The 14405-nt window shown below is 35.7% G+C and overlaps 1 protein-coding gene across 2 annotated transcripts in view; it reads right to left on the bottom strand.

The window, feature by feature from the left end:
* SRBD1 (S1 RNA binding domain 1) overlaps positions 1–14405 on the bottom strand; it is a 225894-nt gene that overhangs the window by 186931 nt on the left and 24558 nt on the right. For both annotated transcript variants that reach the window (XM_032177442.2, XM_058428266.1), the window contains exons 5-9: positions 13563–13729; positions 9588–9705; positions 7779–7917; positions 2518–2614; positions 1087–1222 (exon numbers count right to left, since the gene is read on the bottom strand). In XM_032177442.2, coding sequence (XP_032033333.1) covers positions 1087–1222; positions 2518–2614; positions 7779–7917; positions 9588–9705; positions 13563–13729 — 657 coding nt within the window. The remainder of the gene's footprint in view (positions 1–1086; positions 1223–2517; positions 2615–7778; positions 7918–9587; positions 9706–13562; positions 13730–14405) is intronic.

Raw genomic sequence — 14405 nt, 5'->3', positions numbered from 1 at the left:
CCTGAATGCAGCAAGAGAGAAGAGACTTGTCATGAATAAGAAATCATAAGATTAACAGCTGATTCCTCATAAAAAACCATGGAGGCCATACCATAAGAGTGGATGGTATATTTAGTATTAAAAGGGAAAAATTAAAAACCATCAACCAAGAATCCCATATTTTAAAAAACTCTCTGTAAAAAAATGAAGGAAATGTTTAACGGGCATAGAGTTTCGGTTTTGCATGATAAAAAATTTCTGGAGATCGGTGGCACAACAGTACAACTATGCTTCCCATTACTGAACTGTATGCTTAAAAATGGTTATGATGGTACATTTTGTTATGTGCATTTTACCACAATTAAACATAATTTTTTTAAAAAAGGAGAAATTAAGATTTTCCAGAAAAAAACTAGGAAGTTTGTCACTAGTAGACCTGCCTTACATGAAATATTACAGGAAGTGCTTCAGACTGGAATGAAAGGGCACTGGATAGTAACTTGAAGCCATACAAAGAAATAAAGAACACTGATAAATGTCGCTACATATGTAAAATAAATGACAGTATTATTGTATTTTTGGTTTTTATCTCCTTTTTTCCCTATATAATTTAAAAGCCACATTCCACAATGTAGATATAGCCTACGACTACACTTAGGAAAAAAAATTAGTAAACTGAAAAATGAAATCAAAAGACTGAGGTACAACGACTATGATTTATATAACTAAATGAGACCTCTCACACTTTATTCTAAATCAGGTATCTCATATTTGTATTTCACATGGAAGAGATCCAGAATTGAGCTCAAATATAAGGATACTGGGAAGCAGAGTCTAAGAAAAAGATCACCAGCCAAAAAGTCAAGATACCTAAAATGTTATATTGTCAGCTCTGCTAATAATTCTCAATGTCACTTATTAACTTCTCTGGGTCGTTAGTTCCCAATTTGTGAAGCGGCAAGGATATGACAATATTATAAGAATTTATATAAAGAAAAAAGAAAACAGTTGACATAAAATTATTTAAATTCTTAGTAAAGTAGAAGGCAAATCCAAAATATTATCATTATTACTATATCAGCATGCCCATGCAGTTTCTTTATTTACCTGATGATGGTGAATGTTTCTTATGTTGCACGAAAAATGCTGGTAGAGCAGAAACTTATCAACATCTTTCTCATTTACTTTTTTTGAGGACACTTTTGCCAGAGATGACTGGATACAAACGTGTCTGTTCTGGCACCTGTTCAGATACACAAGTGTTCAAAAAACAAGCAGTTATTAATTTGTGCTTTAGTAAAGAATATACAGAAATAAGGATAGCAAAAAAAGTTAAGCCATTACCAAGTGAGTTTTTTTAATGGTGCCCAGCTATGAAATCGATATTACTGCCCCATCAAAAGGTCTCTTTGCCTATTCATACTAGCATAGTCCTCCAGATCTATTTATGTATCTACTCGGTCTCCCCATAAAATGCCTAAATGAATTCAGAAACCATCTGCAATTATGCAAAAGATCAAAACTATCTATAGAAACCAAACCAATAGCTCTGATCTAAATATCAGACTTTTCTAATCACTAAGTTAGATAGTCACAGTCAATTAAAAACTAAAAAAAAAAGAGAAACAAAAGGATGTGTCAGGACAGCTTCCAATAACAATTTATAATACTGAACCAAATTTAAGCGGCATAATTACTTATAAAAACACATTTTAAAACCTGAGCAATTATTTTGCTTCAACTCATTCCTGCTGGAGCCACTGAGAAAATAAAAAAGTTCTCTCTAGCAACAGTAGTCAACTAAGTCATCTCCTCCTTTCCTCTCCTCTGCACAGCTCAAACAGCTAGATATGTGGAGGGAGAGAGAGGAAGAACAGACCTCTAGCAGAAACCTGTCTTCTCTTCTGATACACAGCAGAAAAAGAACAAAATATATAAAAATAGGGTTTTAAATTAATGTTTTTTTTAATGATGCATAAAACCCATAAGCCCAAGAAGGCTCTAGGTCAAAGATCTTTAATGTCTTATAAATTGGGACTGTGATGCCATAGATAAGCTGCTCTCCTCAACAGCTAAAAATCATTTGGAGGTCAGTACTTTTATTCATATCTAATATTACACATTCTCAAGCCAAGCCAATCACTGGTAAACACCAGAAACGAGATACTATAAAATAAGCATACATCACAATCAACATGTTTAAAAAGCAATGCCACTCTAAAGGACATGAATCTCTCTTCGTATATATTGTGTAAGGCAATGGTTTTTAAACTCATCAGGCTCCTCCACTGAGATGCCTCAGTGTAATGAGGGTGAGTAGGCAGAGTTCCAGACTGCCTGCCTAGAATTCAATTAAAACAAGTTTACTTTTATCTGTTTTATATATTTGGGTTCTGTTGTTTGAACAAAGAGTTCTGCTACTTAAAAAAAAAAAGTCTGAAAACAAAGTTTTTAATGAACATTGGTATTAGCACTAACTGTGTGACCCTTAACAGCACGAGTCCATAAAGCAGAAAACTCCATAAAAGAGTTACTCACAAGTTCCGAATGAAGTCAAGCGTGTCTTTGTCTTTAGCAATCATGTCTGCTAAAATATGCTGCACTCCTATTTCAATATCCTGAAGCGTTGAAAGCCCTTTAGGAGAAGGGCAAAAAGGAAAACAAAAACAAAAACTGTAAGATTGGTTTTAAATTCTATAACTAAATCACAGTAAATTAATTCCAGTCAAAATAAAACCTTAAGTTGACAGCCTTCAGACAGAAAGATATTGTAGCAGTATACCAGCTTCCCTTTGTAACAAAAACAAGTCTCCAAAAGCAATAATACAGACATAATACGTAATATATTGCCCAGTGGTAAAAATGCATCTCTGGAGCCAGCTGCCTTGTCGAATCCTGGTTCTACCATTTGCCAGTTGTGAGACACTGGGCAAGCTACTTGACTTCTCTGTACCTCAGTTTCCTATAAAAATGGAATCATAACAGTACCTCCTTTATGAAGTGATTACAAATATTAAAGATGTTATGGGAAATATATATTAATAGAGTCCAAACCCAAGGGACACTACTCCATTTGTTTAAAAAATTATCCTTTAGAAGCAATTTCTATTTTGGATTATGGGGCATTTTTTCACATTTTCAACGACCCATTTGAATTTCACAAATCTCAAAAGCACAAAACAAGAGTTTTCATGCAGTTGTTCCTCTTCACAGTTAAATTGTCTACAGATGGGCATTAAGTTCTCTTTAAGCATTTCTGATTTGCTAATTTATAGCAATGAATCTTGTAAATCAAGGTCTTTCTGATATCAACTTACACTGAGAGAGATCATTTGCACTGCTTTGTTTCATTTCTTTTGTCTTTATCATTCTATTTGCATGAAACATTTTTTGCACTAAACTTGAATTACACAAGCACTGCATATCATATGTATGTTTTCCTGTAAGTAAAGTTTTAATGAGTAATAAGGTACAAAAGCCAAAGAGGACAGGAGGATATTTATTATGGCATAATTAATAAATAGAAAATATCTAGTTTGGTTGTGTTAGGATAGCTATGTTACCTACTGAAGTAATTATGTTTACAGCTGACCTTTAAACAACATGGGTACAGGTCCACTTCTTTTTTTTTTTTTTTGAGATGGAGTCTTACTGTCTTCCAGGTTGGAGTGCAGTGGTGCGATCTTGGCTCACTGCAACCTCTGCCTCTTGGGTTCAAGTGATTCTCCTGCCTCAGCCTCCCAAGTAACAGGGATTACAGGCGCACACCACCACACCTGGCTAATTTTTGTATTTTTAGTAGAGATGGGGTTTCACTGTGTTGGCTAGGCTGGTCTCGAACTCCTGACCTCAAGTGATCTGCCCACCTCAGCCTCCCAAAGTGTTGGGGTTACAGGCGTGAGCCACTGCACGGGTCTGCACTTCTACATGGATTAATTACAATAAAAGTTGGAACAAGGGTGCCTGCCTCTCGTCACCCCTTCCACCTCCTCCACCTCTTCTGCTTTTGCTATTCCTGAGACAGAAGGAACTCCTCCTCCTCCTCCTCCTCCTCCTCCTTTTTCTCGTCAGCCTATTCAATGTGATGATGAGGATGAAGACCTTTATGATAATCCACTTCCATTTAATAAACAGTAAATATATTTTTTCTTCCTTACAATTTTCTTAATAACATTTTCTTTTTTCTAGCTTACCTTATTGTAAGAATATTGTATATAACACATATAACACACAAAATGTGTGTTAATCAGCTTTAGGTCATCAGTAAGGCTTCAGGTCAACAGTGGGCTATTAATAATTAAGTTTTTATAAAGTCAAAAGTTATACCTAAACTTTCAACTTTGAAGAGGGAGTGGGGGGTGTGGGGGTTGTTCCCCTAATCTCTGTACTATGCAAGGGTCAACTACATTTAAAAGAAATTTAAATAAAGAAATTTGGCTAATGAAACTAATAGGAATTCTATTTACATTTCAAGAAAACTTTCCTATGACGGAATTTTCAGTAACAAGTTACCTTTACAAGATGGAAGACTGTATATCTAATGGACTTAAAACAGCTATAGCACATAGAGCACTCAATAAACATCTGCTCTTTTGTTAGCTCTCTCAGTCTTCATCTAGGAAAACCATTCACAAGAACTAATTCCTGAAGTTCCAAGTATCCCAGAGCATCATCACACGAAGTTTAATGACAACACCAGGGTGATAAGTCAATAGTAAAGATGGAACCTACAGGGAGAACTATTAATGGAAGCAGAAAACAGAAGAAATTATAGACTTTGCAATAAGAAAGGGCCTTTGAAAATCCCCCACCATAAGAGGGGAATACAATTTGAAACCTTATGTAATTAATGAATCTAATTAAAATTGTGCTAGAGCTCTAGAGAACTGTTGTAAAGTGTGGTCTAAGGACCCAAAAATAAAATCATACCAGGTACTTGTTAAAACTATGAATTCCTAGACTGTGGAACTGAAGTATTTCACGGAGTGTCCCAGTAATTCTGATACTCATTCAACTTTTAAAAACTGCCACTAGGGAAATGCCTTGAGCTACTTCTAGAGCAGTGGTTCTCAATAGGAGATAGAAATTATCAGAATCATTTGGGACACTCTTTCAAATTACATTCCCCTTCTCAGTCCAACCAGGGAGAAAAATAATTTAAAAGGCAAGTCTTCCGTGTTTTGAAAAAGCTCCTTTCCCAATCAAAGAGAATAGATCTTGTGGGTTTAATACAGTCAAAGATAACAGATGTTCCAAAAGTTTAGCACCTCAGTTAAATCAGGAGGAAACATGGTCCACAGAACCAGAAAATCATATCCTTTGCCTCACAATGAAATCTTTCCAGCTACAGAATCTTCAAACCTCCACACCTGTAAACAAAAACGGAAAGGCCAACATTTCTTTTCACTTTCTCTGCACTTAAGCTACCTCTTCTTATACATGACAGAACAATCAGTTACTTCTTCTTGGACACGAAAGTAGTATTTTGGATCTCCTAGGACATAGTCCATTTGCGGCACAGTATAGCTTTATGATTCAGACCAAATGCTTACTGGTCTGTGGCAAGCAAGCAAGAAGTGTCTTCTACTGGGGAAAAAAAAACTGAACTATCTGGTTTCTTAAATATTTCTTTCAGGAATGATAGGAATTATGAAACTTCTTTCAAAAAACAAATAAAATTAAGGATGATCATGATTGCGTGTAACATAAAGGAGGAGGAGACAAAGAGAAGGAGAAAACATTCCTAACAAACTTAAAAAAAAAAAAAGGAGTACCTAGCTTATATAGACTTACTAATAATAATTCTACATTATTGATCAGGGTAAAAGAAAGAGGGAGTAAAGCAAACAAAAGTCCTGATACGTCTGCTAGTACAATACTACTGTAACTGTGCTAGACCCTGAACTATCCACATTATAAGAAGTATCACCAAGTGTCCATTGTCAATATATTCCAGCAGCATCACCATGTATGACAATCCAAAGAGATATGGTTATCAAAAACCTAGCCAGTAGGAATTCAGTGTATGAGAGAACTCAAGAGACCTTGGTACCAAAGGTAGTGAGAAGTAGAAGGAAAGTAAATCAACCACAAGGAGAAAAATAAAAATAAAAACAGTCGATAAGCCTTTGTGCATCTAACATTCTGAAAGTTTCAACACTCCATTTTAATAAAACATACGATGACTGGGCACAGATAGTTTCCCACTGTGGTTAAACTTAATGCTTAGCTGTAGTCTTAGCTATTATTAAAATATTAAGTGTTGCAACCATTTGGAAATCTAACTATAAATACACATTAAAAATTAAACAAACTTGAATTTTACTCATTTCAACCTATCTCTAAATTCACATAATCCTATTTTACTTTTTCATTATTGCCCTTCTCCAAACATTAAGATAAGTGTGTTTGGGTATAAACAGATATCTGTATTTTACAGACATACCTACTTAGTTTTTTAAATCACGAATTCACATTTGCTGGGTTATTTAAAATAAAAACAGGCTATGGCATGCTATAATTTTCCACAGGTTAATACATACTGTGGATTTTGTTATCAGAGACTGCCCCCTACAGACATTTACATGTCCCAGCCTATGGGATCCACAGAAGGACAAAAGAAACTGGAGGTGGGGGCGGGGTGGAAAGATGTAGGTCAAAGGGTACAAAGTTGTAGCTACATAGGCTGAAAAAGACTAGAGTTCTAACATATAGCACGGGGGCTACAGCTAATAATATCATAATGTATACTGTAAATTTGATAAGACAGATTTTAGGTGCTCTTAAAAGAAGGTAACTATGTGAGATGATGAATATGTTAATTTGCTTGATTATCATGTATAGAATAGTTTGACTATAGTACCCACTTCACTATGTATTATGTATATCAAAACATCATGTTGCACATGTTAACTATATAATTTTTTAATATTAAAAAATAATTTTTTGAGAGTAGAGACCACCAGATCAATTTCTCCACTCAATCCTAACAGCAAATTCCTGAGAAACAGCCACTCTTAACCAAAGTTTTTACTCTAAGATTTATTTTTACAATAAAACCCAATGCATCTTGACATTTATCAACTGTCATTTCCCTTGAGTTTTTCTTAGAAATATGTCTCCCTTACTTCTTCCCTCTCTTATTCTCTGTTGTGCAGGCACACACACAAAACAGGAAGATACACTTGGAGGGAAATTTCAGAAAAATACACTTTACTTCTACAGTAGAAGTGTGAGAGTGGAGCTTCACTTTACACTTCCTGGATGTCAAAACTGTTGACATTTTTAAAGAGTATTTATGACTTTTACAAGTAAAGAAATTTTTAGAAATAAAAGCTTTAATAGACAATATAGGAGAATCTTTATAAACTTGGGATATGAAGGAATTTCTTTAAAAAGAAAATACAGCTATTATCTTAAAAGATGATTAACTATAATAAAACTCAACTAATACCTATTTATCAAGAGATGCCATGAAGAAAGTGAAAAGACAAGTTACAAACTGGGAAAAAAGATTTGCAACACATATAAATGACAAAAATTATTTAAAAATAATAATTTTAAAAAGAAAAACAATACAATAGAAAAACGGGCAAAAGACTAGAACAGGCACTTCATCAAAAGAGAAAAGCTGAATGGCTACTCAATAGGTACGTCAGGATTTATTTCAATTATTCTACATACACTGTAATATTCTTTTGTATAATCATTATTTAACAAAACAGTTTTTTAACATACGTTTTTAATTTAAAAAAAAAAAAAAAAGAAACAAAGTTGATCTCTGTAAATAAAGCCAGTACCTTTAACGTCAGGCCTAATGTATGATAGCAGACTGAGCTCCCCTGGTTTCTCAAGCAGTGCCCTGGCTGCTCCTTCTAAGCCCAACTGTCTTGCTCTCTGGGCTTTAGTCCCTTTGCTCCCAGTTTTATATGGAGCAGACTAGAAAATAAAGGCAGAAAACATATGATTCAGTTTTAAAAAAACAAAAGTTAAAACTAGGATACAAAATTAGAAGACATGCTGAGAATGCTAAAGAAATCCTTTTCTCAATCTTTTCCTCTTCCTTCAGAGATGAATTAAAACTAATTTGAAAATGCTTACTGTATGAAGATGGTATGTGCTTTACCTTATTCTTTATATTTTTCTATATGCTAAATTAGTTGCTTGGTTTCACTCATCTTAAAAACTCATTGCTTGGACTGCAAAGTCCTCAACTCAAGCAAGCTCCTTTAAAAGTGTTCTACACACAATTCTTCTACTTCTTTGTTTTTTTTTTTCTTTCTTTTTTTTGAGATGGAGTCTCACTCTGTCACCAGGCTGGAGTGCAGTGGTGCGATCTCTGCTCACTGCAACCTCTGCCTCCCAGGTTCAAGCGATTCTCTTGCCTCAGTCTCCCAAGTAGCTGGGACTACAGGTGCATACCACTACATCCAGCTATTTTTTTTCTTTTTTTTTTTGCATTTTTAGTAGAGACGGGGTTTCACCATGTTGGCCAGGGTGATCTCGATCTCTTGGCCTCGTGATCTGCCCACCTCGGCCTCCCAAAGTGCTGGGATTACAGGCGTGAGCCACCGCACCTGGCCGGTCAATTCTTCTACTTCTTTTTTTTTTTTTTTTTTTGAGACGGAGTCTTGCCCTGTAGCCCCGGCTGGAGTGCAGTGGTGCGATCTCAGCTCACTGCAACCTCTGACTCCCGGGTTCAAGCAATTCTCTGCCTCAGCCTCCTGAGCAGCTGGGATTACAGGCGCCCGCCACCACACCCAGCTAATTTTTGTATTTTTAGTAGAGACAGGGTTTCACCATCTTGGCCAGGCTGGTCTTGAACTCCTGACATCGTGATCAGCCCACCTCTGCCTCCCAAAGTGCTGAGATTACAGGCGTGAGCCACCGTGCCCAGCCAATTCTTCTACTTCTTAATCCACTCACTCTCCAACCCACCATCATCTGGCTTATCTTCTCACATACCTTGCAGGAGATGATACCACAAAAATCCATGATGATCTCCTAATTACCAAATATGTATTTTTTTTTCAGTCTTTATTCTGCCAAACTTCTCTGCTACACATAATCACTGATCATAACTTCCATCTAAAACTCTCTTCCCTGCTGTTCCAGGGCAACATCATCTCCTGATTCTCCTCATACTTCTCTATTTTTTTCCTACCTCCTTACGCTCTCCCATCCTCCATCCACACTTCAAAAGTTGGTATCCCCCAGTGGTCAATCCCGACCTGCTGACAAACCCTTCTTGAGTGAGTCTTCCATTCTCATGGTTTCATGTACCAACTACAGGCTGAAGACATCCACATCTGGATCTCTAGTTCAGTCCTCTCTGATAAGCTTCACGTTTGTATAATCTACTGTTCTTCCCTACTTGACTGGAAATTCCTTGAGACAAAGACTATGTATTTATTCACCTTTGTAAACCCAAGTGCCTAGCACAAAAAAAAACCCTATAAATATTTATTGAATAAAGAATAAATATTGTTGCATTAAATAATGGTGGCTAATGACGTTAGCTTTTTATTTCTTGGTGTTCTTTAATCATAAGAAGACCCAAATTGTAATATATTCAGGTATTACGTTAAAAGATAAAAAGGATTCCTTACCACGTGTTCTAGTTCTTCAAAAGTTTTACAATTCAGCATGGCTTTTAACAAGCACTCAGACATCTTCCCTTCCTTCTTAATTTTCTGGATTGTACTATGAACTTTCTTTGCAACAGCCCTGAAAATAGAAACTTTTGTAATATACAAAAACTGTATGTCAAAACTGTCTTTTCAAAGCTACCTCAAACTTACAGAAAAGTTGCAGGTAAAGTAAAAGGAACTTTATTGTCTCTGAACTGTTTGAGAATAAGTTAACATCCCTGCACTCCAACACTTTAGCGTGATTTCCTACAAATATAAATCTTCTACTACATAGCCACAAAATAACCATCATTATCAGGTAATCAACACTAATATATTACTACCATCTAACGCAGACCTCATTCAGGTTTTACCAACTGTCCCAATAATATCCTTTATAGTGGATTCAGTTAAGAATTATGGGTTACACGTAGTTGGCATGCATCTACAGTCTCCTTCAAGCTAAAACAATATTTCAGTCTCTCCTTGATTTTCTTCTCCTTGATAAGGCCTTGATGTTTTTGAACGCTACTGGACAGTTATTTTGTAGAATGTCCTGCAGCTTGGGTTTCTCTGATGTTTCCTCACAATTAAATACAGATGGAGCATCTTTGGCAGAAATATCATAGAAGTCACACTGTGTTCTTACTACACGTTATTAGGTGGCAAATGATTTTGATTTGTCTCATTACTGATTAACTTTGATCATTTGATTAAGGTAGTATCTGTGGGTTTCTCCATGATACAGGTACTCTTTATTCCTCTTGTAATTATAAGTATTTTGTGGAGAGGTACTTTGAGACTATATAATTATCCCATTCCTCGTTAAACTTTGAATTTATTCACTGATTTATTTATATCGCTATAGATTTAATGGTTTTTTATTTTACTTAGTGCTTACAATCCATTGCTATCATTTATCTTAATGTTCAAATTGTTCCAGATTTGGCCAGAAATAACCCCTTCAAGCTAGCTTCTGTGTCCTTTTGACATGTCTCTGTCATTCTGCGAGCACCTCCTTATTCTCTGGCATATGATATTTCAGGCTTATCTTCTAGTTTCCCTCCCAGCCCTGGAATCAGAAGGATGATACTTAAAAACCAAGGCATAGCTACTAAGTATGCTCATTGCTACTGCAGTATCACTGCTCAGGATGGGCACACCTAGCACCCACGGTTGGTTTCCAAATACCATTCCCCACTAAAAAGAACCAGGATTCCATGTAGAAAAGCTGATTCCAGGAATCAATTTACAGGGATCACTAAACAAGTAACGACAAAAGGAAGGGTGGGCACAGTAGTTCCCCCACTTTACAACAGGTTTTCACTGTGAATATACAATCCTATTGTTACAGTTAATGCTTCTCATCCTATTGTATTACCTCCTATTTATAGAATCTGCCTAATAATGGTATTGCTAAAATGATGGGCAAAAGTTAGAGATGATAATATGATTTATTCAAAATGATCTATGGAAAAGAAAATTAAATCTACTTGTAAATTTAAACAAAAAACTAAAGGCAGAAGACTATAAATTAAAGAGAATATAAATTAGAAAGAATAATATGCAGTACTGAGATTACAACCTGTATGTCTTATATAGTCACGGTAGCCCAAGACTGTTTTCAAGGGCTAAAGCCTACCAGGTCATTTTAACAAAAAGCCAATTCCTTTTGTCCTATTAGCCTGCATATAAGGAAGAAGAGAATTATCTTTAGAGAAAAATACAGAAAACTTTTCTTACTATCCAGAATCATACTCTTTAATTCACTTTTCCACAGTGAATTTTAAAAAGTTTTACCTTGCAACCCAGTATACATACATATACATGCTACATAATTGAAACATTTCATGAAACAATATTTGCCTTTACCACATAAATGTACTCTTGTATTTTCTATTCACTATTTCATTTTTTAAGTGGTATGACTTATTAAATTGGTTTTACTTCTCATGTAGGGGTAGCAATTAACAAATTGAAAACCAATGCTCTAGTTATAGAAAATGCTGAGCTTAAGAAAAAATAAAGATCATATCTCATTACCAAAAAGAAATCTCTGTATTATAGAAAAAGATCTCTTAAGTTCCAGTCAATGCCCCCACTTACTTCAAGGAATATTCACTCCTCTACTAATATTCAATGTATTCCCCTATTCATAGAAACCCAGAGAATGGAATTCTTTTGCAGTAGAAGTGTTTTTTAAAAGAAAAAGAAAATAATAATATTCTTGATATACAGCTCCTATTTGTCTCCCATATAACCAAATATTGTTAGACTACCCTTTAATTTTTTAAACAAGCTTTTCTTGCTTGTTTGTGATGCTTTCTCCAATTTCAGATCCAAAACCCTCAGACTTTCTTAATTACCTTGCCTTCAACCAGACAGAAGGCTTACTTCTGAATTTGCAAACTGCTGGCCTTCTAGGTGTGGTTGAGAGTGGTTTTGTTTGGCCTAGAAATTTCTTACGTAAAAACCCAAATTACCAGCTTCTTTTCAGAAACAGGAAGAACCAGCAAACTGGGCAGACAACCCTGCAGGACGGCAATCTACTGGAGACGAGCAGGGGTTGCCCCTCTTAGACAGGGTTTGTAATCTCCAATTCTTATCCCCCATGCTTGATTATCCTAGCCTGGCTCTGGAAGATTTGCATCTGAGACTATTTGATTTAGTCATTTATATTTTTACATTGGCAAATTGATTCTGCCTCTCAATGAAGTATAACTTTCCACATATTAGCATTTTAATTCTCCTGACACTAAAAGAACGTCAACAAAAGAGGTAGAAAAGTTAGTGAGATGCAAGTTCCCCCAAAATAACAGAAAGCTTGTCAAGCTTGTTAAAAAAATTACCCTTAATACTTTTAAAATGGCTTCACAGTAGAATGATAATCCAATTTTAATCAGATCTTTTTTGTACACTTAAAGAATGTACACATTAACACAGTGCCCATAGGAGACATGCAATAAATGCATAAGCAGTGAAGTGTTTTAATAAACCCTATCGAATAATATGGTCAGTCTTGTAGTCTTTGTACACATATTTCTCAGTTATTAACAGTGAGTCCAGAGGCATAATTTTTTTAAAAAGGTACTTTCCATTCTGTAACCATACAAAACTTACAATCCACTATTGTTAAATTACCATAACCATTAAAAGTATGGGAAAAAGGCTGGGCATGGTGGCTCAAGCCTATAATCCCAGCACTTTGGGAGGCCAAGGCGGGTGGATCACTTAAGGCCAAGAGTTCAAAACCAGCCTGGTCAACATGGCAAAACCCTGTCTCTACTAAAAATACAAAATTAGTGGGGCGTGGTGGCACATTCCTGTAATCTCAGCTACTCGGGAGGCTGAGGCAGGAGAGTCGCCTGAGCCTGGGATACAGAGATTGTAGTGAGCTGAGATTGCACCACTGCACTTCAGCCCAGGCGACAGAGCAAGACTCTGTCTCCATAAAAAAAAAAAAGGGGGGGGGGGGGGGGGAGATGGGAAAAGGAAATATACATATTTCCTACCAAACTCTATCCTGCCAAAGAACTCTCCACTTAGGAACTTTGTGAAACCAAAAGGACAGATTTACGTGAGTGGTTAAAAGATTTAGAATAAAACGTACTTTCTGAGTTTCCTGCTGGCAGTCCTAATTTTGCCATTATGCCCAACCTTCTCTAGGAAAGAAGATGACAGTCAAACTCTGAGGCACACACTTTTACTGCAAATGACCTTTTTGCTAATACATGCTCAAGCTATGCATAAACACACCAGCAGAGGGACTCCATACACGCCCTAAATAAGTAAAACAGAGCTGACTTCCTCTGTCAGAAGAGGACTATATCCAGATTACAATAATTCAAGGAAACAAAATGTTGTAATTGTCAAATATACCGTCATTCACTTTCTCACTGTTCCTCACTGGCCTTTTCCCCTTACACTAGGCTTATTCTTTTTTAAGTTTCTTACCGTAGCTCTTCTAGGGTTTGTTGAACTTCTCTCAAGGAATCAGCATCAAGGTTATTAATGAGCTCTTTTCGATAACGTATAATGAAGGGAATTGTGTTATCATCATTAAAGAGACGAATGGTGTTGGCACAAACCCAAGGTTCAATATTAGTTCTTTCAGATAAAACCTGCAAATTAAAGATACTTAGTGATTTAAAATGCTGAAAATTAAACGCCTATATCATGTATAATTTAAAACATAGTATCAAATAATGTTCTCCAGTGACTTATAAACTACTTGCTATAGTTTTTTAAAAAAAGAAAGCCACATAAAATACATGTATCCATTGACAATCATAATGGTAAAATAGTCATTTCACAAATTCAATAAAATCTAATCCAAACCACTGTATCATTCAAATTCCAGTGTTCAATGAGGGCACTTTTTAATGATGCAATGATATACTTTTCATCTCTCATATTGGTAGCAAAGCAAGGAGTTCGTAACTCACTTTTTCAGCATGAGAGCAAAGGAAAGCCATTTTTTGTCATTGCTAGTGAGCAATTTGGCAATATCTATGAAAATTTACAATGCATAAACTTTGGTCCAGCAGCAATTCTACTACTGGAAATTTATCATAACATATACATGCCTCTAGAAAATATTATTTATAATAATTTTTTTTGAAGAACTGTTCCTAGCAGAGTAAAGGTGAGCAAAAACCTAAGTTTACAATGGAGGAACTGGAAAATATGTTATGCCCATACTAAATACCATGCAACCATTTAAGAATCTGAGGCAGCTCTATATGAACTAATATGAAATGATTCACAAGATCTGGAAATAAAAAGGTAATTGGTTGG

This window comes from Hylobates moloch, unplaced genomic scaffold (assembly GCF_009828535.3).
Source record: "Hylobates moloch isolate HMO894 unplaced genomic scaffold, HMol_V3 SCAFFOLD_15, whole genome shotgun sequence".
Classification (NCBI taxonomy): domain Eukaryota; kingdom Metazoa; phylum Chordata; class Mammalia; order Primates; family Hylobatidae; genus Hylobates; species Hylobates moloch.
Note: the sequence above shows the minus strand (reverse complement) of the source record. Positions and strands in the feature narration are given on the sequence as shown.